A 25,167-nucleotide genomic window follows, 5' to 3' on the forward strand; every position below is an offset into this window, starting at 1 on the left:
ATAGTACTTTTCAACGATTATACTAGTAAAATTCAAATCAAAGTTTTAATTATAAATCTAATTATTTGAATATTAAAAAATTTCAAGACATGTTATAGAATATAGATAACGTCAAAAAATACAAAAAAAGCTTAGAGAAGGAGGAGAGAGACACATAGTGCAATAGAGAGATTTTAAGAATTAGATAGTATGAAGACAACTTTCGAAACTCCTGGTGGAATCACTCAGGCCTTAATTCTCCCACTTGAGGGGCTTCCCCACTTCCCATGTGAAATCAGGGTCATCTCTGCCAAAATGTCCATAAGCAGCTGTCTTCAAGAACCTGTTGTTGCCACCCCTCTTGAGATCGAGGTTGATAGAGATCATACCGGGCCTGAAATCAAAGTTCTCCTTCACAATATTAAGGATCTCCTTGTCAGGGATTATGCCAGTACCATATGAATCAACAAAGACAGACAAAGGCTCAGGCACACCAATGGCATAGGAGACTTGCACAATGCACCTCCTGGCAAGTCCACTTGCAACAATGCTCTTAGCAGCCTGCCTCACAATGTAAGCTCCACTCCTGTCAACCTTAGTTGGGTCCTTTCCTGAGAAGGCACCACCACCATGAGCACCCCATCCACCATAAGTGTACTAAGGTCCTTTCCTGAGAAGGCACCACCACCATGAGCACCCCATTTATTATTAATTAATTTTACCGTTGATCAATTATGTTAATCTAACAGTTATATTTATTTTCATATTTATATGGTTATGATTTTCTGTATTTAATATTTTATATTTATTTTTATTTTTGTATGGTTATGATTTTTTATATTTAATGCTTTAATATTAAATATGTGAAATCATGACTATATAAAGATGTCAATAAATATAACTGTTGGATCAACATAATCAATTTAACAGTGAAATTAATTGATAATAACATTAATAGTAACACTAATTGATTATTGTAATTTCCTACCCATTTATTATTAACCCAATGTATAATACTGTTACCGCATTAAGACACGCAATATTTGATATCACGTTAGCTTAAACATGGCAGAGTCAGTACCGTGTTTGACCAAACAAAGACACGCCACCCTTACCCCGTTTATGGTGTCACACGTGATCTCGATTCAATTGCTTGCAATTTCCATCGGCTCTCTATTTTAAACCATTTTTATAAAGGGTGTTTGGTAGATAATAAATTTTGTTTAACAAGAAAAATATAATTACTAGAAATATGATAGGAAAATGACTTTGGTAGAAAAGTTAAAAAAAAGTTGTTTGATACATCAAAATATTACCGAAAAAATTGAGTTAAATTTTTTGAGTCTATATTTAATTGAAAGTAAAATATTAATGGAATAATAGGTTTAAATTACGAAAACAACACGAGATCTGTACAAACTGACTTTACACGATGGGAGGTCATTTTGGTCCATCTCATTTTTTCACTTGCTCACTTATCCCAAAATACCACATTGAAAGTGGTATTTTGAAAGAGTAATTTTCTTTACAATTTCAACACAAATGTGAATAGATGGGCAACATAGTTTACTAAAATTATTTTTGTAAACCTTGTACCAAACATTGTATTTCCAATACCCACTCATACTTCCCCATCAATTTAAAAAAAAAAAACTTATACCAAACACTCTCTAACAGAATACCACTGTTTCAACTTTCAAATGTATAATTACTACTATTTATAAACAATAAATTAATTAATTATGGCCTTCAAAATTTGTAGATAAATCAATAAGTTATAGCATCAATTCTTTGTTCAAAAATATATTTAAAAACCTCAAATTAGAGAACTATATAATTTTTCTAGAAGGCATTAATTTTGAACTTAGTTGAAATTCATATCAGAGTAAATATCTTTTTGGATCCCTAACAAAAAACACGGTCCCCACTTTAGTTTCTTATAAAAATAAATTAGTCAGTTAGTCCTAACAAATTCAAAGTAGACCCATTTTAGTCCTTTTGAGGGACTAATATGGGTCTTTTTGGAATTTGTGAGGTACCACGATTTCAACTAAATGGGTCCATTTTGAATTTGTTAGGGACTAACTGAATAATTTATTTTTGTAAGGGACTAAAGTGGAGACCGTGTTTTTTGTTAAAGACCAAAAATGATATTTACTCTTTATATTATTTGCATACTTTAGTAAATTAAAAAAAATGGATTTAAGATAACCGGTAAAAATATCTAAATAATATAAATAAATATATAATATTACTTTATAACTTTATAAATATTTTGAGCTAACTTGGTTTGATTATAATTAAGCCTATCAATTAAGGGGTTTATTAGTGGCAAGTAACTGTAAAACCAAATTTAGTTCCTGTTCACTCATTCAAAACGGGACCCACTAGGTGAAATGAAAAAAAAATGAAAAAAATAAAGAAGAGCTCACTTACCGATGTGAGAGCAGGAAATAACATGATTTTGCTATCACTTGATACAAATAAAACCCATCAATTAATTAAAATAAATCAAGTTTTTTAAAAAAAAAAACCAATGTCAAGCTTTAAGTGATCTAAAAGGTTTTTTAAAATATAAATAATATATTATTATTATTGTTGAATTTTTAATATAAAGTCTTGAAATTATATAATTAAGAGTAAAATACTTTTTGGGTCTTCAATAAAAATCATGGGCCTATTTTAATCCTTTAGAATAAAAAATCGATTTGTGGTCCTCCAAAAATTCAAAATAAATTCAATTAGTCGAAATCGTTATTTTTCTAAAATTTAAAGAAGACTCACGTTAATCATTCAAAAGGACTAATAGAGGTCTTTTTTAAATTTAAGATGAACCACATGCCAATTTTTTCTCTAAGAAATTAAATTGTGTCCAATAATATTTGTTGAGAACAAAAAAATACTTTACTGTATAATTTAAGGCTTGTTAGTCTATAGTATAAACCATGAATGGAAAATAGTGGAAAGTTTGTGTCGGCACGTGATAGTGAAGTTCTCCCTCCCTCGAGACCCCTCATAATGCAATACCAGTATACCACTTCCTTACTTGGAGAAAGTGGGTTCCGCAAATCAACGCAAGCACATAGCATAGAAAAATAAAACAGTACCTTCTGGCTAATCTTTTTTATGTAGTTGATAGTAGTCCAATCTGCGGGAGATTATGGTATTCTGTAATCATAAATCTAAACATCAGTTTTCAATAGCTCCACTTTTTTTTTATTTTTTTTTATTTTTATTTAAGGTGACACGTTGTTGGCTTCCCCTCATTATGTCAAATAAATTTTTGATGTTTTCTCTTTTTTGTTTTCATTCGGGTCACAGATTATGTTCTTCTTACAACACACCATGATGTTTCTCACTCATGGGCCGATAGAAAAAGGTGAAAGGGAACGTTGGTTGTCGGACTCAGATCCTGTGGTCCAAAATGATACGAAGAAGCCACGAAGGGTTTTTCTTTTTTTTTTCCTAAACATGAGGACAAATTGGTAAGTTAATATCAAGAGCAACCGCATGTGCCTAAGTCAGAAACATATTGACATTAACTATGGGCATGTGGAGCGAGGTCCAAGCCAATAATGGTGCCTGATACAGTAATTAAAAAACTCGATTTTGACTGTTATAAAGAGATGGATTTATTGAAAAATAAATGTAATAAATATAATCTCACTCAATTTATTTTAATATATTTATATATACAATCTAGTATGCTGAGATGTTGTTTCTTCTACATAATAAATAAAGTCAGATTTATATTAAAATATAATCGAATATAATTAAGTTATAAATAATTGCAATTGATTAAATTTATATCTTTTGTTTTTTTTTTAAGACATACTTATTTTATTTTATTTTATTTAAAATAAATAGTACATTATAAGCTGGCTTGTAAATTTATAGGCCAGGCCTTGTGAAAGTGAGCCTACGGTCTATTTATTAAATAAACTTTTTTAAGGTCCAAGTCCGGCCTATTTTACAAAATATACTCGGTCAGATCTAACTTGACATAAGCCGAGTCGTAAGTCCCTAAAGGCCGGCCCGGCCCAGTTTTACCCGTAACCGCTAACATGAATTTTCAGCAAAAATATCTAATGAAAACCATTTTCAAATATCCATGCTTCTTAAATATAAAAGGGATAAAAAAAACTTCAGTTCTTTCTTTTTGTAGCTTCCAACGCGGATCAGGAAATATAATAATGTAATGTAACTAGATTCTACTAATTAGGAGGATTACTCACATGGAGCACTAAAGATTCACTTTTGGCAAAGAGTTGAGTAGAATCTGCGTCTGCCTGATCCTGGTCTTGTAGAATAAGGAACGACTAACTGTCATACCACTTCAGCAGGTACATTTTATGGGGCCATAGCAGTACGATTGACTACCACACCCTTTTTTTTTTGAGCTTGAGTAGATTCGTAAATTTCAGAAAGATATGAAAATTGTTGCTCAATGTGGCAGTCTTTAATCAAGTTGTCCCTCTCTTCATCTTCACATTAAAAATGGCAATCACCAGTTATGTTATTTGCGCATGTCGCTCACTTTCGTCATATACTTTTTTGTTGCCTTACTTTCCTCATGTACTCGAAATATGAATTGAACACTTTTTTTTTACCATCTTTTCTTTGACTATGGATGAGAATCTTTTCAGCTTATAAATATATATAAATTAATCGTGGACGATATCATATGCAGGAGCATAGACCAAAATGTCATTTTTTGGCAAATTTTTTACTCAAATGCCACAATATCATATGTAGGAACATTGATCAAAATGCTATTTTTTGGCAAATTTTTTATTCAAATGCCACGCGAATAATACTTTTTATTAGACTGTCACGTGACGTAATTCGCTACGACTGGCATATTGCACCGACACTGACACAGGATACAACAAGACACGACACTCCGACATGTTAATTTTAAAAATGTTAAATTTCGACACGTTTTGATATTATATAATATTTTTAATTTATGTAGTGTATATTATATTTAATATTCAATAATTTAACAAAAAAATAAAGTTAAACTTATAATACCCATCAATTTTGCAAAGAAACATAAGATATCCCAAATGTTTATATTAAACTCAACAAAATAGTAATCGTAATCCAACGAATCTAGTAGTTAGAACTCAAAATGCAACACAATGTAACATTTGAACATTTTTAGAGTCTTTGCAATGAGTATTGAAGTGTCAGGAAGTGTCGGAGTATTGGTAAGTGTCGAAAAGTGTCGGGCACAATACGTTAGAGATTTTGAAGTGTCAGTGCTTCATAGACGACTGGTAGCAAACTCGCCAATGATTTTGTGACACGTGGCACAGTTTCACAGAAAAAAATTTACTGGACTAAGTTCGTTACTAGTGAAAACAAATTTGGGACGCAATATGACCACGTGTCACGAAATCATTGGCTACAAAATTCGTTACCATTGTTAACAAACTTTGACATAATAGTCTGATAAAAATTATGCGTGTCATTTAGGTAAAAAATTTGCAAAACAATCGCACTTTGGTCATTCTTCCTCATATACATATATCAATTTTGCTGTCCCTATCCATTTAGATTAATAATATATACAGATTAAGATATGTGCACATTCACACGACTTTCAAAAACACCAATAGCGACGAGGTAGCAAAGGGTAAAAACAATAATGACATTTAAGTGAATATAAGATAGTACAAAACATTGTGGAGGATTTTATAATACTCCTAAGGAGATGCCTGCCCTATTTCCAAAAGAAACATATAATATGATTAACTATTTTAACTATTTTAACTAATAGAGACAATATTTAAGAGGCATAACTATTATTTATCTAAGTTAAAAATACTTTATCTCACAAGACCGGTACCACTTAAGCCAAATATCGGGCATGCAAACTGAGAGTACATATTTTGGTTGATAATGTGAAAAAATACAAAAAAGCACAGAGAAGGAGGAGAGACACACAGAGCGATAGAGAGCTTTTAAGAATTAGATAGTATGAAGGCAACTTTCAAAACTCCCGGTGGAATCACTTAGGCCTTCTCCCACTTGAGGGGCTTCACCACTTCCCATGTGAAATCAGGGTCATCTCTGCCAAAATGTCCATAAGCAGCAGTTTTCAAGAACCTGTTGTTGCCACCCCTCTTGAGATCGAGGTTGATAGAGATCATACCGGGCCTGAAATCAAAGTTCTCCTTCACAATATTAAGGATCTCCTTATCAGGGATTTTGCCAGTACCATATGAATCAACAAAGACAGACAAAGGCTCAGGCACACCAATGGCATAGGAGACTTGCACAATGCACCTCCTGGCAAGTCCACATGCAACAATGCTCTTAGCAGCCTGCCTCACAATGTAAGCTCCACTCCTGTCAACCTTAGTCGGGTCCTTTCCCGAAAAGGCACCACCACCATGAGCACCCCATCCACCGTAAGTGTCAATAATGATCTTACGGCCAGTGAGACCAGCATCACCATGCGGACCACCAATGACAAAACGACCAGAGGGGTTCAAATGAAAAATGGTCTTCTCATCAAGGTATTTCTCAGGAACCACAGGCTTGATAACATGCTCTTTGAGATCAGCAGCAATTTCATCATTAGTGACAGTCTCATCGTGTTGCGTAGAGATTAGTACGGTGTGAACACGAACTGGAACCATGGCACCCTTATCATTGTAATACTCAACAGTGACTTGGGTCTTGCCATCAGGCCTCAACCAAGGGCAGGTACCATTCTTGCGGACTTCAGTGAGACGAGCACCGAGCTGGGTTGCAAGAACATGGCTCAAGGGCATGAATTCAGGGGTCTCATCAGTGGCATAGCCAAACATGTGACCCTGGTCACCAGCACCAATTTCCTCAGGTCTTTTGGTAAGATGGCCATGCACACCCTGAGCAATATCAGGGCTTTGCTGCTCAATGTAGACAAGGACCTTGCAGTTGTCAGCATCAAGACCAACATCATTAGAAACAAACCCAATTTTCCTGCAAGTGTCACGCACAATTTTCTCATAGTCAACATTAGCCTTGGTTGTGATCTCTCCAAAGACCATGACCAAGTTGGTCTTGGTGCAAGTTTCACAGGCAACCTTGCTATCTTGATCCTGTTCAAGGCAGGCATCGAGAACGGCATCAGAGATTTGGTCACAGAGCTTGTCAGGGTGTCCCTCGTTCACTGATTCGGAGGTGTATAGGAAAGTCTCTGCCATCTTTAATTGCTGCAGAACAACGGCCAACAAATATGAAGCATGAAGAATTAGTACCAAGAAACGAATTCACAAAAGCTAGTACAACAAGGGCGCCATCATGCATAAAATTCAGCAAAAAAGAAAGAATAAAAAAAAAAAAATCAAACACAAGTCTCATTTTCCAACTGTACACACGGCAAAGTACAATTCCAAAATTTGCTAAAATCCTCTAATCACCAAACCCCTCTCAGTTCATGGTCAAAATTTAACCCTCTGCCAGATTTAACAGACTATAACAATAAAAAATTCCCCTCAAAATTATAAAATTTCTCATAAGCAATCTGAAAGAAAAGTCGTTAATCATTAGCATATGAATTCCACTAGATCTAAAATCCTAACACGAATTCCCATGTGACCGCACAAATTAATGAGACATAGCACAAACTTAGGATTGCCGACAAGGGGGGAAAAATCATCACAAACACATTCGCTTAAAACCATTTGGGGAAACAGTTGAAGAAAAACCAAAGCAAACAACCCCAAAAGTGCAAAATCCCAAATTTAATCATGATATCTACGATATGACAATAATCTTGATCAAAGTTAACATGTTTTTTTTTCCCCCAATGGAACACAATAGAAGCAAGAGAAGTCTGCAATATAGAAAAAGCATAGTATACCTTGAGAAGTAGAAGAGCAGAGAATGAAGAATGGAGGTTTATTAGGCCTGCTCAGTGCTCTCAAGACTCGAGCGGTGGGTGCGAGTCCAAACCGTCACGCTGAGTCGCCATTTATAGACAAAAAATGTCTGGTTAGGTGGAGTCAATGACGAAAAAGCCCATGAGTAGAAAGATTATGGATCCTTTCGATTGTGTTTTGTTTTTTGAAAGAAAAGTTTCGATATAATTTTTTTTCATTTTAAATTTTAACGGGTGATTTTTGTCCGTTAATTATTATAATTTATTGAATTAAATTTATTTATTAATTAATAATATATAATAAATTATAATCATTAATTAGCATAAATTAATAATTGAGATCTAAAATAATATATAATTATATCTTTTAAAATGATAAAAAAAAAATTATTCTTAAAAATATTTTATAAAATAATTATGAAAACATGTGCTTTTTTATATATATTTTTTAAAAGTTAAAAATTAAAACAGTTACAATTTTTAAAATCATTTTTACAAAATTAGATTAACCGAATATTTTTTTTTTCTTAGAACCAAAAAACTGTATTCAAATATGGCCTATGTTTTGGGTTAGATTCATTCATTTGCATGTGCAAATATCATTTTAATCGACGGCTGAGATTGAGAAGTTAAAATGAATCTTTACCGTCCACTGGATTTGGAAGGAGTGGGTGAGTTGAGATGAATGTTAAAAAGTATACAAAGCCACACCTACCACACAGACAAGTTGTTGCGTGCTCTTGGCTAATTTTGATTTTGACTTGGTTGCATACCATTATTTGCCACATTCTTATTTGTCTTTTGGTTTTGACTCAATAATTCAATTAACATAGATGTTGCCCTCTTGCCCACTCCATATTTGAAATATTTAAGGACTTTATTGATAAATTTATATGTACAAAGAGCAAATTAATTGTAAAATCTAAATACATTTATTTAGGAAAACACATGACATTATTTTACAATTATATATTTTTATTGAATAGCTCCATATATTGCATCAACAGTTATATCCAAAATTATTTTGGTTTTTTTAATATTTTTATAAGAATAAGGCATACATGTAAAAAATGGGATTGGAAAATTGGAAAAATAATATAAAATTATAGAATATTTTAGAATTTATACATTACTATGGATAGTGACAGCATGCCAATGAAGTTCAGTTTTTTTGTGTATTGAAAAATCCGTGACCAAACCAAATCTCATGCTTAGGTATTTCTGCACTACAACAACCCATGCTGCAACTTCACCTACTTTGATTGATACGGCCAGAACAGCCAATTAAACTTTGTACAAATCTTATTAATTGTATACTTGCCAACTTTGTATAAATCTTATTAACGTGGGAATTAATTTTGAAATTATTTATTTTCATGAATACGAAGTTTGACTCGAAAGGTGTGTCTTTTTTTTCAACCAACAAATGTGTCTTTTTGTGCCAAACAGATATGTTGTTTCATTCTAACGAGCGTGTTGTTTCTTCATCGAATTGTTGGGCTTCCTCCTTCAATGCTAAGTCCAAGCCCATTGAGGAGTTTTCTAAAACCCCTAACCCTAAATCTCACCTCCTCTATATATTCATTAGTTATGGATAGAGGCTAGGTTAAGAGATCAGAGAAAAATTTTGAGAGATAATTATTTGATTGTTTGAGCAAAGCTTAATGCTTTGCATTTGAGAGATTTATAGAGAGAGTTTGAGTGAAACATCTATAGGGTAGTTTGATTATCATTATTGTTGGAGAGGTTGAGTTAACCACCACATTGGTGTATTTTGATTATTTTGTAACCATTATTTTCATAGTGGATTTTTGATCTGGACTAGGTCCCGTGGGTTTTTAGTTCTTCATTGGAGAAGGTTTTCCCACGTTAAAAATTGCTTGTGTTCTCTCTCTCTTCTCCTCCTCTCTCTCCTGTTTTTCGTTTTGATTTTTCCGCTGCGCTGCTCGACCTGGTGAAGTTCAGGCCGAGGTATTGCCGAGATCCGAAATCAGGATCTTGTTGATTGACTTCTGCACAAAGGTTGCTTAGCCGAGCTTGAGGGAACCGAGTTCCCAACAGTGGTATCAGAGCCCAAGTTCGACAGGTTCTGAGGGAGACGAGATGGAGACCAGTGGCATAACCAATAATGGAGACATGTTCAAGTTGACCGCTGACAATTTCACCTATTGGAGACCGATGATGGAAGATCATCTCTACTGCAAAGATTTACATGAGCCCATTATCCTTGATGAGAGATCGGCAGGCAAAATTGATAAGGAGTGGGAGATCCTGAGTCGGAAGGCAGTAGCCACGATCAGGAAATATATTGATAAAAGCCTCTTTGAGCACGTGTCCGAGTTCACGAATGCGTATGAGTTGTGGACGAAGCTGGAGACCATGATTCAGAAGAAGACTCCCAGGAATAAAGCATACCTAGTTCGCCGACTTGTGAAGCTTGAATACAACGACGACATGAGTATGATTGAACATCTCAACACCTATAAAGGTATTGTGAATCAGCTGTCAAAAGCTGAGATGAAAATTGATGATGAGATGCAGGTTTTGCTGCTGTTGAGCTCGCTGCCAGAAAGCTGGATACTCTGGTGGTGACTTTGAGTAATTCAGCTCCAGAAGGAAAGTTGAAGATGGATGTCGTGACAGACAACCTCCTGAGCGAAGAAGTCAGGAGAAGAGAACGAGGTGTTTCAAGCACGTCTGAGGCCAACATTGCTGAGAACAAAGGGAAATCCGACTCCCGGGGTAGAAGCAAAAGCAGGAGTAGAGGTCGTGACAGACGAGAAAAGTCCAGAGGTCGGTTAAAGCCGAAATATGAGTTGAAGTGTTTTTACTGTGAAAAGACAGGCCATAAGAAGCCAGACTGCTGGACCCTGCAGAATGATGAGAAGAACGACTCTGTCAAGTCAGATCAGATTATTCCCAAGAAAAGAGAAGACAAGAGCACCACTGCGGTAACTGCCAACCCGGATGCCGAGATATTCCTCCTTGGTGAGGATAATTATTTGAATGTTGCATATGATGACTGCACCTGGATTGTTGACTCTGGTGCCTCCTTCCACGCTACTCCACACAAAGGTTTTTTCTCCTCTTACCGAGGTGGTGATTTTGGAGTCGTGAAGATGGGAAATCAAGTGACCAGCAAGATTGTTGGTGTCGGTGATGTAACTCTGACCACGGATGTCGAATGCCAACTTGTGTTGAAAGATGTAAGGCATGTTCCTGACATGCGTTTGAACCTAATCTCGGTAGGCAAACTTGATGATGTCGGGTTAGTGAACTACTTTGGTAGTGTTAGACGGAAGCTGGCCAAGGGAAACTTGGTTGTGGCTTGAGGTAAGAAGGAAGGCTCCTTGTACGTGATGCAAGGAAAGATCAGTGGCAGAGAAGCCAATTCTGTCCGAGATGAACCTAGCTTGGAGCTATACCACAAGCGTCTCGGCCACATGTGCGAGAAAGGGCTCCAAATCCTGAACAAGAAAGGATTATTGTCCGGGTTGAAAGGCCAAGTGTTGGAGAGTTGCACTCATTGTCTAGCTAGAAAGCAGCACCAGGTTTCTTTTTTGAGACCGGATCAACCCAGACAACACAGGTATATTCTTGACCTCGTCCATACTGATGATGTCTTCTCTATGTCGGAAAGATCCCTTGGAGAAGCTCAGTACTTTGTTTCATTTATTGATGATCACTCCCGCAAAGTGTGGGTATATTTGTTGAAGTCTAAAGACCAGGTACTCCAATCCTTTAAAGAATTCCATGCAATGGTTGAAAGGGAGACTGGAAAGAAATTGAAGGTGGTCCGATATGATAATGGTGGTGAGTATTGCGGCCCATTTGATGCATACTGCAGAGCGGCCGGGATTCGACTTGAGAAGACGCACCACAAGACACCTCAACTGAATGGACTAGCTGAGCGGATGAACAGAACTATTGAAGAGAAGGTCTGAAGCATGTTATCCAATGTCGGATTTCCGAAATCATTTTGGGGAGAAGCCATCAAAACAGTTGATGACTTGATCAACCTCTCACCATCACAGCCACTTGAAGGAGAAATTCCAGAAGAAGTCTGGACAGTTCGGAAAGCGACCTATAATCAATTGAAAGTGTTTGGATGCCGAGCTTCCATGCATATCCCTAAAGATGAAAGGGCAAAACTTGATGCGAAGACAAAAGAATGCATCTATCTTGGTTCGCCGAGATGTGAGTTCAGGTTCCGACTATGGGATCCAATCAATAAGAAGATAGTGAGAAGCCGAGATGTGATCTTTCATGAAGATGAGAGCATTCATGACATCTCGAAGCCCAAAGTCCGGGTTACTGTCAGACGTGAAGAACCCAATCCTCCTGTCCGAGCTGAAGCAGGGGGAGAAAATCAAGAAAATGAAGAAAATGATGATCGGCAACAAGCTGAAGATGACCAAGACACTGAGGTCCGAGTTGATGATGAGATCCGGGATGAGAATGATGAACCGGTTCCTCAAGCTGAAGAACAGCCGAGATATCCAACTCGAGAAAAAAGACCCTCTACGAGATACCCATCTGATCAATACACCGTTGTTGCTGAAGACGGTGAGCCTCAGAGTTATGATGAGGCTGTGACGAGCTCAGAGAAAGAAGAATGGAAAAAGGCAATGCAAGACGAGATGAAGTCTCTGCACGAGAATCAGACTTATGAGCTGACCGAGTTGCCTAAAGGAAGACGAGCTTTGAAAAATAAATGGGTTTACAAGATTAAGAATGAAGAGAACGGGCTGAAGCCGAGATACAAAGCCCGGATTGTAGTGAAAGGCTGCAATCAGAAGAAAGGAGTAGACTTTGAGGAGATTTTTTCTCCTGTGGTGAAAATGACCTCGATCTGAACCGTGTTAGCCATGGCAGCTTCGATGGACCTCGAGGTAGAACAAATGGATATGAAGACAGCATTTCTTCACGGTGATTTAGAATAAGAAATATATATATGGAGCAACCTGAAGGATTCTAAGCTCCAGACCAAGAAGACTTGGTATGTCGGTTGAATAAGAGTCTCTGTTGCTTGAAGCAAGGCAGTGGTACAAGAAGTTTGAATCATTCATGACTGATCATAAGTGTGAAAAGACAAAAGATGACTACTGCGTGTTTGTGAAGAGGTATGAGGCCGGAGATTTTTTGATTTTGTTGTTATATGTTGACGACATGCTTATTGTAGGGAAAGACAAATCGAGAATAGCCGCCCTGAAAAAGGCGTTGAGCTCGTCCTTTGCAATGAAGGACCTCGGCCCTGCAAAGCAGATTCTCGGAATCAATATCATCTGAGATAGACAAAAGAAGCTACTGTGGCTGAGTCAATAGAAATATATTGAGAAGATTTTGAAGATATTCAACATGGACAAAGCCAAAACAGTGAGCACCCCCCTTGCCGGACACATAAAGCTGAACCAGAAGCAATGTCCGAGATCTGATGAAGACAAATATGAGATGATGAAGGTCCCTTACCAATCCGCTGTCGGAAGCTTGATGTATGCAATGGTTTGCACTAGACTCGACTTGGTGTATGTTGTTGGAATGGTAAGCCGGTATTTGTCAAACCCCGGCAAAGAGCACTGAGAAGCAGTGAAGTGGATCTTCAAGTACCTCCGAGGTACGACCGACTTATGTCTCCGATTTGGAGAAGGCAAAGCCGAGTTGCAAGGCTACTCGGATTCTGATTTAGGGGGAGACGTCGACTCGAGGAAGTCGACTACAGGATATTTGATGGGATTTGCCGGAGGAGCTGTCTCTTGGCAATCAAGACTTCAGAAATGTGTTGCACTATCAACAACTGAGGCTGAGTATATTACCGCTACTGAGGCAAGTAAAAAGATGTTGTGGATGAAGAAGTTCCTCATGGAACTCGGCCATGATAAAGACAAGTACGAGCTGGGTTGTGACAATCAAAGCGCAATCCATCTTGCGAAGAATTGGACCTATAACTCCCGCACTAAGCATATTGATGTAAGGTATCACTGGATCCGAGAAGTGGTGGAAGGTGGAGAGCTCGAACTCGTCAAAGTGCACACTGACCAAAATTGGTCCGACATGATGACGAAGCCGGTTCCAGTAAGGAAATTTGAAGACTGCTGTGAAGGAGCCGGGTTGATGCTAAAGCCGACGCATTGAAGTCAGAGGGGGAGATTTGTTGGGCTTCCTCCTTCAATGCTAAGCCCAAGCCCAAGCCCATTGAGGGGTTTCCTAAAAACCCTAACCCTAGATCTCACCTCCTCTATATATTCATTAGTTGTGGGTGGAGGCTAGGTTAAGAGATTAGAGAGAAAAATTTGAGAGATAATTATTTGATTGTTTGAGCAAAGCTTAATGTTTTGCATTTGAGAGATCTCTAGAGAGAGTTTGAGTGAAACATCTATAGGATAGTTTGATTATCACCATTATTGGAGAGGTTGAGTTAACCACCACATTGGTGTATTCTGATTATTTTGTAACCATTATTTTCATAGTGGATTTTTGATATGGACTAGGTCCCGTGGGTTTTTACTTCTTCATTGGAGAAGGTTTTCCCACGTTAAAAATTGCTTGTGTTCTCTCTCTCTTCTTCTCCTCTTTCTCCTATTTTTCGTTTTGATTTTTCCGCTGCGCTGCCCGACCTGGTGAAGTTTAGGCCGAGGTATTGCCGCGATCCGAGATCAGGATCTTTTTGATTGACTTCCGCACAAAGGCTGCTTAGCCAAGCTTGAGGGAACCGAGTTCCCAACACGAATATGTGCCTTTTGAATCGTAAACTCACGTTTTCTATAAATAGATAGACAATCAGAATTTTAAAGATAATTTTTTTTCCATTGTATTTGCATTCTTCTACTCTAGTGCGATTGCTCGAACATATGTTGAGTTCGATGAGGCTATTCTATATGGAAGTGTCCCATAAGAATAAAGATATCTGTTCTATATTGGGAGATAGTTGTCCGTAAATCTTTGGCACCATAGAGAGGGTAATATTGTCTTAAGGTGACAGTGTCTAACACTGAGCTCAGATTTTTTTTTGTTACATTCACATATTTTCATACGGTATGCTTTAAATTTTAGTTATTGTATATTTCAATTTCTTATGTGTGCTCTATAAAACTGTTTGCATTATGGGAGTGATTTATGTAGCACAATTATCCCCTTTTAAAATTTTTTAACATCTTTATGGATAACAATCAATACAGACTTCAGTTGGCTTAATATTTTAAAATTGTGTTTAAGCTAATTGATTCAAATATTGTTAATTAGATTCCTACTAAGCTGAGCGCGTATATAAAAAGTGACTAAACAGAAATTTGAGAATTCATACAAGAATAACCCTCTGATTTTCAATTTCTTTTAACAAAATAACAGAATTCAACTCATCCAATAAGTATCATAAACACTTTTTTATAGACTAATTTTAAATTGATTCAAGATTCAAAACTCTAAATTCAAAATCTAAAATCCCAAAATAAATATGACGATAATTAATTTCTAAAAAAAATAAATATACAATTAAATCATTCAAAACATGTCCCAAATATTTGATATCAAATTATGCTAAATGTGTTTCTTTCTTTTTTTTGCCAAACAAATTACAATCATATCTACTCATTTATTTGAACTCTAATTTGATTGTAATTTGTTATACTTCTGTCTGATTGACAGAAGTGTCTAGTCAAAGACTAGTAAATTTATATGGGATTGGTACTCTCTCTAAGGTATCCATGATTGAGAATACCTAGAAATGTTAGATAACTTGCCAAATGGGTGATGTGTGCACAATGACAACATAACAATATAGGAGAGAAATTAATTCATACCCATAAGTTTTATCTCTTGTTTATAAAGTTTACCTGTGGATAGTAGAATTCTGGGCATTTAATAGTTTATGGGCCCAATATACCACTATATTGCTGTCAAAATAGGATTGTCATTATAAGATGATTCTTTCTTGATTTGTATAATTTTTATATGGGAAATATTTTTCTTATGTTGTAGGAAAATTATTACCTCATGTTGTAGGAATAAAATTACAAGTGAGACCCACAAGTAAGAGGAGAGAGAAAAAAAAGTGATGAAATGAGACCCAATCTTTTTTTTGTGTGTGTAGAAAAATTGTTTATCTTATGTAAAATGAGATAAACATAACCCTTTTTCTATTGTATTGTTCTTTATTCGGCCTTCAAATATCTGGGCCTTGTATAGGTCTATAATAGTTATATTTTAAATTATTGTTTTTTTTTAACAATTGGATCATATTTATTAGACTTAATTCTGCTTGACTCCAAACTTCTCGAATCAATGGTCGAGTCATATGTAATGAGTAAACTGTAAGTGCATTTAAGTAAAAAATATAACCTATAGCTTAAAAGTTATTTTTGACCATTTTTTTTACCTTTTAATTTCAATTTTAAATTTTTTTATTAATTATGCATATACTATTCGTAATTTTAACTTTTTTAAATTATATTTTTAGTTACTTAAATTAATTATATACATCTCGTTTATAATTTTAAAGACATTTTTATTGGATATTTTTTCTTTTAGTTTGTATTTTTTTACGCTTTTCTTAATTAAAAAGTAATTTATACAAGTATTTTTATAGGGTTTGATGTTTGTCACTTTAAATGACATAAGTTATGTCATTTTAAGAGAGAGATAGATACAAAAAAATGGAAATTATGAGAGAGAGAAAGTGGGTGGTTTTTTGTAATTTAAAATTCAAATTTTCTGTGTCTGTATCTCTCTTAAAATAACATAATTTTCTGTCATTTAAAATAACAAACACTTTTCTCATTTTTATATTAGTTTTTTGACAAGTATATTCCACAAGTATTCTTAAGAGATTAATTCAACTTTATTGTGAATCGGGATACTTTTCAACGATTATACTGGTAAAATTCAAATCAAAGTTTTAATTATAAATCTAATTATTTGAATATTAAAAAAATGTCAAGACATGTTATGGAATATATATAATCAAAACCCCCAACAACAAATGTTTCCGTTAAGAACTATTCAAATCTGTATAAAAATAAATACAAAATTCAAATCAAGTGATAACTTATAAGTAACTTGGAATTTTAATGTTACCGAGCACGAGGTAAGCATGAAATTTTGAAAGGGACCAGATAAAATAGAAAAGTCCCACCACTCTTGACCGTTGATTAGTTGCACTACAAAGAAAGGTTAGGTGCGTTATGGTGCCACATACCCCTCAAACCAACAACACCTACTGAAAATGACATACTTTATTATTATTACGAAAAAAATTATATTTACAGATTTTTTATTTACAAACTACATTAAGTATGACCGGTTATACTTCAATCAAGAGTGTATAATTGATCATACTTAGTGTAATTTATAAAAAAAAATTACAAACGAATCATTTTTCCATTATTATTATATGGTAGATATTTGTAAAATGTTTTGTAGTTTTATCAACTAATTAATAATGGAAAAATGGCTTGTCATGTTACATGACAAGAAATCAATTTTTTTATACACACAATTCAAGTTGAGTCTCACTTTTAATTTTTTTTTTCACTTCATTATTTAATGGACTTCACATATATTATAAATGTGTAGAAAAATGATTTTTGTCATGTAACATAATAATAACAAAACTCATTAATAATAGCATACACGTGCATGACATAATAATCTAATACCACTCCAATCCCACTAAAGCACTATATCTATATGTTTCAGTTTTAAGAAGCAGGTCAAATAAATACAGCGAAACAAAGTAAACGTTTCTATATTTGGGTCTAATGCAGACATTCAAAAGTAGAGGGGTTGGAAACAAAGGCACGTGCTGATTTAGTAGCTGCCAATTTAACTCGTCTAAAGAAATTGAATTGAACGGTTCAGTTGGCGAATTGAACTTACTAATTCAGTTAACACATGTTGTTAAAATCAAGATTTTAAGTAAAATTGGGGGAGATTAAAAAATTGGAAAATGTAAAATCGTAATGTAAAAAAATCGTAAAAATATAAAAGCGTTTGAAATATTGGAAAAATCGTTTTGATGAAAAAAAATCGTAAAAACGTAAGATCGTAGTGATAAATCGATATTTTAACAACTATGCACATGAGAGTTGAGTGAGTGGAATGAGAATATATATTTGGGGAAAAATATTTTTCATTTTAAATGACACAAAATTATGTCATTTTTAATGAAATTACGTCGTTTTAGTGTGTTTTTACATTCTCTCTCCTCCATTTTCTTTTTATTTCTAATTTTATAAATTAGAAAAAATGACATAACACACCAAAATGACGTAATTTCATTAAAAATAACACAAAGTTGTGTCATTTAAAATGACAAATACTAAACCCATTTGTTTGATCTTTTCTAATATCATGTTTTAGAAAAGTTAAAATCTTAATTCTGAATCCGTCACAAATCATAGTAATCGCGAAGCGATAAATTAATTGAAATATTTAAAAATAAATAAATTAAATTGAACTTAAAAGGAGAATGACAAAAAGGTAAAGATTATACTAATGGTAATATTTGAAAATAACACACGCACAAACTCATAAATTCCTTACAAATTCTTATATTAATTATTTGATGAAATTATATTAACTTTGTAATATTTTATCGAACAGTTTATTATATATGCTTCTATAAGCCGTGGATAAAGTTAGAAAAGTTTATGGGTTTTTTTTTTTCCTTTCTCTTTCCCTTGTAAGTCTAACAAGTCTTATTGTTATTATTAACGGTTGATATTGCTTGCATCAAACCAAATGAAATCAATAACTAATAATCTATATATAATAAGTACTATAAGTAAACGCTTTTCTCTATAAAATATAAATATTAAAAATTATTTGTATATATTAAATGTAATGTGTAATCAAATATTTGGAAAGTTTTGTAGGAAAAATAAAACAAAATAAGTGGTGATAGCTAAATAGCATTTTGGGTTCGATTATTGACGTCATCAAAATAGTCGCTCAGGCCCAAAAGTAGTTAAATGAGTTTTGGATAATAAGCAACTAAGAGAAAATAAAAGTGGGCCTGGAGAACAAGACCATGAGGCCCACGTAAAGCCCATCATCTCCTTGTTCTTAACGTGTTTCTGTTGATTGACATTGACGTGCACGACAATGCCAGAAAATTTGACGGTGGACGCAACGTAATTAGAAAAACGATTTCCGTTTCCATTGGAACGTGAAACACAATACACAGTTTTATTATCAGCAAGAAAAATTGTGTTAATTTTCTTTCTTGAAGAAGGATTCATGGGCAAGATTAAGTCTTTCAAACAAGAATACTCATTCGGTTCGTTCTTTTGTTTTTAAATTTCAAATTTGCTCACATTTTCTTGTTAAATATGTATGTAATAGTAATTATATCGTATTATTGAATTGTTGTTTGTGGATTTTGATTTTGAGCAGATGAGCGACTAAAGGATTCGGAAAGCATCATAGTCAAATACCCAGATCGAGTTCCTGTAAGACTTTTTTTTAAAAAAATAAAATAAAATTCTTTAATTTTGGGAAGTGATGTTTCAATTATGAAGTGTTTGAATGAAACTATTGAGCAGTGTCGTGACTATGTTTCATCATGCATTATGTATTGCAGGTAATCATTGATAAGTACTCTAGGACAGACCTGCCTGAATTGGACAAGAAGAAGTAGGCTTTAGCTATTATACATTTACCTTATTTTGGGCTTCAAGATTTTGTTCTTCACATCTTTATTATATATGCTTTTAGGTTAATGAAGTTGCTAATTTTTTTTTGTGTGTAATGCTTTTAATGTATAGTTCATCTGTCAATTTTATAGATTGGAGAATCCTCGGAGATATTCTGTTATTTTCAGTGTTGGCTTCCTTTCTGCTTTTTCAATTTTTTATAAACAGATATTTGCCTATTCTTCATTTATTTTGACAATTGTTTTTTCTATTCTTTTTCACTTGTTGTAATAAGATTGAATAATAATGCATCATTGAAACCCTGATTGTGACTAGATAATTGGTGGGTTTAAGATCTGACTTGTTTGTATTTTTTGCTCTTTTAGATATTTGGTTCCTCGGGATATGTCTGTTGGGCAGTTTATTCACATTTTAAGTAGCAGGCTACGTTTGACTCCTGGGAAAGCTCTCTTTATTTTTGTGAGGAACACATTGCCTCAGACTGGTAAATGCTCCTTATCACTAAAATCTTGCTAGAGTAGTTCAGCTTCTCTCTTCTTATATCAATGCTAATATATGTCTTGTCGGTGGCTTCCATGATTTCATCCACAGCAAGTCTTATGGATTCAGTCTACGAATCTTACAAGGATGATGATGGGTTTCTGTACATGTGTTACAGCAGTGAGAAAACATTTGGCTAACGTAGTTGTGTTTGTTAATTCTTGCAAGTATTTGCAAATTGTGTATTGTTGTCAGTATTTCTAATTCACTCCAGTAAATAATGTACATGACACCAGAATCTCTTGTGTAAATAATGATTTACTGTACTTTAAATGAAATGTACAATTTAAAGACTAAGAAGAGAGCCATATCTTTTTCCATGTTAGATGTAGAAGACTTATGATGCCAGTGAACATTTAGAATATACATATAAACATAGGGGAAAGTTATATTTACAAACTTTTTGTTTACAAACTCTTACAAACTACACTATGTACTTCCGGAAGTATACTAAGTTACGCTATGTATTTCCGGAAGTATATAGTGTAATTTGCAAAATTTGTAAAAAAAGTTTATAAACGGATCTTTCCCCATAAACATATATTGAAACCTATTACACCCATAGAATTTATTGAAATCAGGAGAACTTTTGCTCATTCTCGTTGATTCTTCGACCGACCTGAATCTCCACTAAATGCGCTTCACTGTGAGTACATTCGTCCATAACATAGACCTAAAGTTTAAGCAATCTTAGAAACATGCATCAACCACTCCAAGAACTGTAACCTCCGCTTCTACCAAGCAAATGTCTTTCACCAGATATCCCATGTTTTGACTGGTGAAATTACTGATTGAAATGAATCTGGATGCACCATTTTCATTGTTTGAGGCACTAAACCAGTAGTTACCTGCAAGTAGGGGAAAATAAAATAAAGAACTGTTGGGTTATTGAATTGAAGATGTGCTTTTGTTTGCTTAGACTGGCGAAGAATGTTGCCCGGAATGTTAATAATTCATTCAACTAGCATTTCTCTTGAGGAATTGCACCTAATAAAAGTGTACCAAACTCTACCTTTTCCAAAATAATGCTTAGCTTGCTTTTGATCAATGATGCGTAATACTGTCTGTGCATATACTTTAGAACCTGGAGGAAGGGCTGTTGGGTTAGCTAAGGCTAGGTAAAGTAAAAGATAACTGCCCAATTCAGCACCTTTTCCCTTGGGATATAGTTTTACCTTCCTGCAAAAAACAGTCTAACGACCAATCAGTAAATTGTTAAGTTGTCTGCTGTAGGTTAGGTTAAAGCAAAAATCCTTTGTTTGAATTAGTATCAGAGTAAATACCTTTTTGGATCCTAAACAAAAAAACACGGAACTCATTTTAATCCTTTAGAAAAAAAAGTACTCGTATTAATCCTTGAATTTTAGAGAAACCATAATTTCAGAAGAATCACAAGTTGGTTTTTTCCCCTAAGGTATTAAAATGGGTTTCGAGTTTTTTGTTGAGGACCCAAAAATGCATTTACTCTTAATCTTATTAATTTTTTTTGCCACAATGTATATTAATTTATCTTTTTTGTGGTATGGATTCTTCATCTTCACCTAAATGAAAGAGTTGAAAAAAAGAAGAAAAAAAACATGGAGAATCACATTGGAGTGCATCCATCAAGTTTAGAAACAAAATAGGGTTTAATTATTTTTACCACTCATAGTTTCCAGTATTGAATGGCTTAGAGTCACAACATTCTGAATCCAATTTTGAGAAGTTGTCAATCTCCCAGACGTGCTTGTAGGTGATGACATCCTTCAACATCATCAAAGATTCTCCTTTACCAGTGCTTCTTTCCCTGGTAACAAAGACTTCTGCTCCAAATGTACATATATCATCCACCAAATAGCCTTTAGAGGGCTTTTTGACCCTTATGCCCCTTAATTAATAATTAATTACCAAATTGCCCCTCATTCAAAACTATTTCGAAAATTTACCCTCCCCAACAAACATAACACCAATCTGCCCCTGTTTGACCGTTGACCACGAAGCCTACCCGGGTACACCATTATCTACCCGGGTAAATTTTGAAACTTTTTATCTACCCGAGTATGTAGGGATGTACCCGGGTAGAGTTCTTGAATCTGGGAAAATGTATGAATTATTTACCCGGGTACGTAGAAGTGTACCCGGGTAAATCGCGACGGTAGGGTTTTAAAATACCCCAGCAGCCCCATTCGAAAACCCACAAAAGGGGTACCCGAGTAGAGCTGCTGGAGGAGTGTCATCTTGAGCGATTTGAGGCATAATCTTGCACTAATTCGTCTTGTTTGTGATCATCATTCGCGGACCTTGCAACCTCTCTGCCTTCTACCGATTGAAATCGATCAAAGGTGCATTTTTTTTTTCAGTTTTTTCAATTATGTTATGATTTCTGTTCTGATTCATTGTTTTCGTTTATATCATTTGATTCTGTCCGAATTATTTTATCAATTTGTATGTCATACGCTTACCCTAACCCTGAATCTAACCCTAACCCTAACCCTAACCCTAACCCTAACCCTAACCCTAACCCTAACATGTATCTAATTTCTGATTTTGGTTATTTTTTCAGTTTAATAGTGTGACACAATGACCTCTCGACGCGTTTCAAAGCTGCCAGTGACCCATTCCGAGAGAAGAACCAAGAGTCGTCACGATGGGTCGTCATCCTCTCAGCCCCAGGCTGCTTCGAGTCAGGCTCCGGACTTGACGTTCGGATATTTGTTTGAGGATGACATTCCTTCACACGAGAAGTTCGTGAAGTTTTTCATGACCCGGAAGATCTGCGAACCGAAATCACTGGATTCGGCATTCTTCAACCTAGAGCGTTTTGACATCGTGCCGCTTCTTGAGCAGACACATTTACTTCACCTGGCGGAGATGCGGTGCCCATACTCGGAGGTTATGGTAAGAGCCTTCTACCAGAACCTTGGCTACTCGCAAGGCGAGCTGACTTCCCGTGTATGCGGGATTGATATCATCATGACTGCTCCTATCTGGACGGAGCTACTGGGGTTCGATTTTGATGGTGTCTCAGGAGCAGCACTATATGATGGAGACAGCCATCATATATTTGGTGATTATAACCGGGAGACCATTGTTACAGAGACTAGGAGGGCAGACGCTGAGCCCGGTCATTTTGCTCATTATCCTGTTAGCAACTTGTCAGTTTCTGCTCGCATTCTTCATTATGTGGTGACACATATTATTTTCCAGCGCCCGCATAATCACTCAAAGGTGCTGGAAGGGGACTTTGTCATCCTGTGGGCCCTCCTTCACAGTCAGCAGGTGAACTGGAGGCATTACATATGCATACTGATGTGGAAGGCAGCCAAGTCAAAGAAGGCTGAATTGCCTTTTGCATTTCTGGTGCAGAAGATTCTGCATAGATTTGGAGTGCCTATGGCAACAGAGACCTTGAAGACCGCCAGAGGCTGGAATGCTATATTTGGTGAGAGGCTCCTGAAGCAGTGTGGGATCCTACCGAACAGAGCGGGTATCTGGACGTGGAAGAAGGCACCAGAACCACCTGAGATCCCATTCCACCACGATGCTGAGATGGAGGATGCACCTGCAGGTGATGTGTTGGTCTTTATGAGTTTATGCAATTATGTGTTGTTTAATTTTTAATGTGGTATTGAAGTTTGTTTTTCATGGTTTATGATGTAGGCCTTGATGATGATGACGATGATGATGGCGTTGCTGAGGTTGATGTCAGACCGACACGTCCCACCCGCAGTCGGCGACCACCAGCTCCTCCTGAGGGTGGATGGACACTTGATCATGTCATGGCATCCTTATATGATCTGACTACTGACTTTAGAGGATATAGACAGAGCACGAGCAAGTGGCGAAACCAGATGGACACAAGGGTTGCACGGTTGGACACAAGGGTTTCACGCTTGGAGGGTTTAATTGGCGAGGGTGCCCATACTCAGGAGGAGGAGGAGGAGGAGGATGATGACAATGGGGATGACACACAATCGGATGAAGAGAATGGGGAGGACACGGCATCGGATTAGTGTGTCCATAGGGTTTCATATCATTGATTTAGTTTGATGTAATGTAGTCATTTTGGTACATTTAGGAACTTTACCTACATTGCATGGATGTTTTTGTACTGGATGTTCAAAATTTGAATGAATGAAATTTTCGTTTTGCGCACGTTCAGACTTGTTGGTTCTATGCATTAGTATGGGACCTTGCATTAATATTGTCATAATTAATTTGGAAATCAATTCAACCCAAAGTAGTTTATTATTCATTTTCAACTTTGATTGGCGCACATCTTGATTACTGCATCCTATTTCTACGAAATCAATCCACCCCCAAGTCATACCGTATGTAGGTATTGCACAACAATTACCAAAATGCAACAAAAATTGCCAAAACAGCATCTGCAACAGCATCTGCAACTGGTCTACCCGGGTACCACGAATAGTCTACCCGGGTAAGATGTACTCGGGTATATCATTACGAGTTACCCGGGTAGACCAGTTGCAGATGCAGCAGCAGGTGCTGTTCAATCCATTTTGTTAGCATCTTGGTAATTGATGTGTAATGCTAAACTTAACGGATACATTTCAACAATACATTTCAACAACACAAGAATACAGTTCAACAATACATTTCAACAACACAATACATAACTAATACAAGATAAAGTTTAGGGTACAAGGAAACAAAACAATACGTAAAGTGATTGTCATTACAAAACAAAGTACTACACAAATCATATATCCTCACACGATAAGTGCCAGCCAATTCATCATTTTTTTGCAACGCTGCCTCAACCTTCTTTGAAATTATCCAACCTTGTGAGTATATCTTTTTCAATCCCTTCACGTCTCTTGACGAAATACTCAATTTTCGTGTCTACGAAGCACCTTATTCACACACTCAGATAGGTTAGTTGTCATATGACCAACCTACGTCCTGTCTCATCATACGACCTGCACCAGCCACGTCCTCGGTATCGCATCCCAACCATGAAGCAACTTCAGGATTGTTCCGACAAATTCCGGTTCTTGTACCTAATGTCGAAAATTATCTTCGACACTGTGTACCCTGCAAAAAACCATGACATATGCATAGGTTAGTGAATTTCACTACCGTTTTCTTCAAATGGTTGAAAATGTGGTAGTAAATGACCGT

At 35.7% G+C, this 25,167-nt stretch overlaps 5 protein-coding genes across 5 annotated transcripts; 2 read left to right on the plus strand and 3 right to left on the minus strand.

The window, feature by feature from the left end:
- Nucleotides 1–216: 216 nt before the first annotated feature.
- On the minus strand, nucleotides 217–1,614 carry LOC133296432 (S-adenosylmethionine synthase 2). The gene is made up of 2 exons (XM_061495419.1): nucleotides 1,597–1,614; nucleotides 217–636 (listed from the first exon to the last, which is right to left on the minus strand). The coding sequence occupies exons 1-2, from the start codon at nucleotides 1,612–1,614 to the stop codon at nucleotides 232–234; spliced, it is 423 nt and encodes a 140-aa protein (XP_061351403.1). The 3' UTR covers nucleotides 217–231.
- Nucleotides 1,615–5,611: 3,997 nt separating this feature from the next.
- Nucleotides 5,612–12,725, minus strand: LOC133296502 (S-adenosylmethionine synthase). The gene is made up of 2 exons (XM_061495504.1): nucleotides 12,714–12,725; nucleotides 5,612–7,187 (listed from the first exon to the last, which is right to left on the minus strand). The coding sequence occupies exons 1-2, from the start codon at nucleotides 12,723–12,725 to the stop codon at nucleotides 6,000–6,002; spliced, it is 1,200 nt and encodes a 399-aa protein (XP_061351488.1). The 3' UTR covers nucleotides 5,612–5,999.
- Nucleotides 12,726–18,964: 6,239 nt separating this feature from the next.
- LOC133296512 (autophagy-related protein 8i-like) lies at nucleotides 18,965–20,311 on the plus strand. The gene is made up of 5 exons (XM_061495513.1): nucleotides 18,965–19,127; nucleotides 19,244–19,299; nucleotides 19,431–19,483; nucleotides 19,869–19,987; nucleotides 20,095–20,311. The coding sequence occupies exons 1-5, from the start codon at nucleotides 19,088–19,090 to the stop codon at nucleotides 20,181–20,183; spliced, it is 357 nt and encodes a 118-aa protein (XP_061351497.1). The 5' UTR covers nucleotides 18,965–19,087; the 3' UTR covers nucleotides 20,184–20,311.
- A 422-nt stretch (nucleotides 20,312–20,733) lies between these two features.
- LOC133296439 (MATH domain and coiled-coil domain-containing protein At3g58210-like) lies at nucleotides 20,734–21,897 on the minus strand (the record flags this gene model as incomplete). Its single annotated transcript, XM_061495430.1, has 3 exons — nucleotides 20,734–20,891; nucleotides 21,056–21,222; nucleotides 21,686–21,897. Coding segments are annotated over 3 exons (537 nt in total), but the record flags the coding sequence as incomplete, so codon positions are not given.
- A 1,597-nt stretch (nucleotides 21,898–23,494) lies between these two features.
- On the plus strand, nucleotides 23,495–24,128 carry LOC133296397 (uncharacterized). The gene is made up of 2 exons (XM_061495371.1): nucleotides 23,495–23,590; nucleotides 23,683–24,128. Exons 1-2 carry the CDS (start codon nucleotides 23,572–23,574, stop codon nucleotides 24,033–24,035), a joined length of 372 nt encoding a protein of 123 aa, XP_061351355.1. The 5' UTR covers nucleotides 23,495–23,571; the 3' UTR covers nucleotides 24,036–24,128.
- Nucleotides 24,129–25,167: the final 1,039 nt, after the last annotated feature.

Source organism: Gastrolobium bilobum, unplaced genomic scaffold (genome assembly GCF_033153095.1).
Source record: "Gastrolobium bilobum isolate Gb01-03AN ecotype WA unplaced genomic scaffold, APGP_CSIRO_Gbil_v1 utg2263, whole genome shotgun sequence".
Classification (NCBI taxonomy): domain Eukaryota; kingdom Viridiplantae; phylum Streptophyta; class Magnoliopsida; order Fabales; family Fabaceae; genus Gastrolobium; species Gastrolobium bilobum.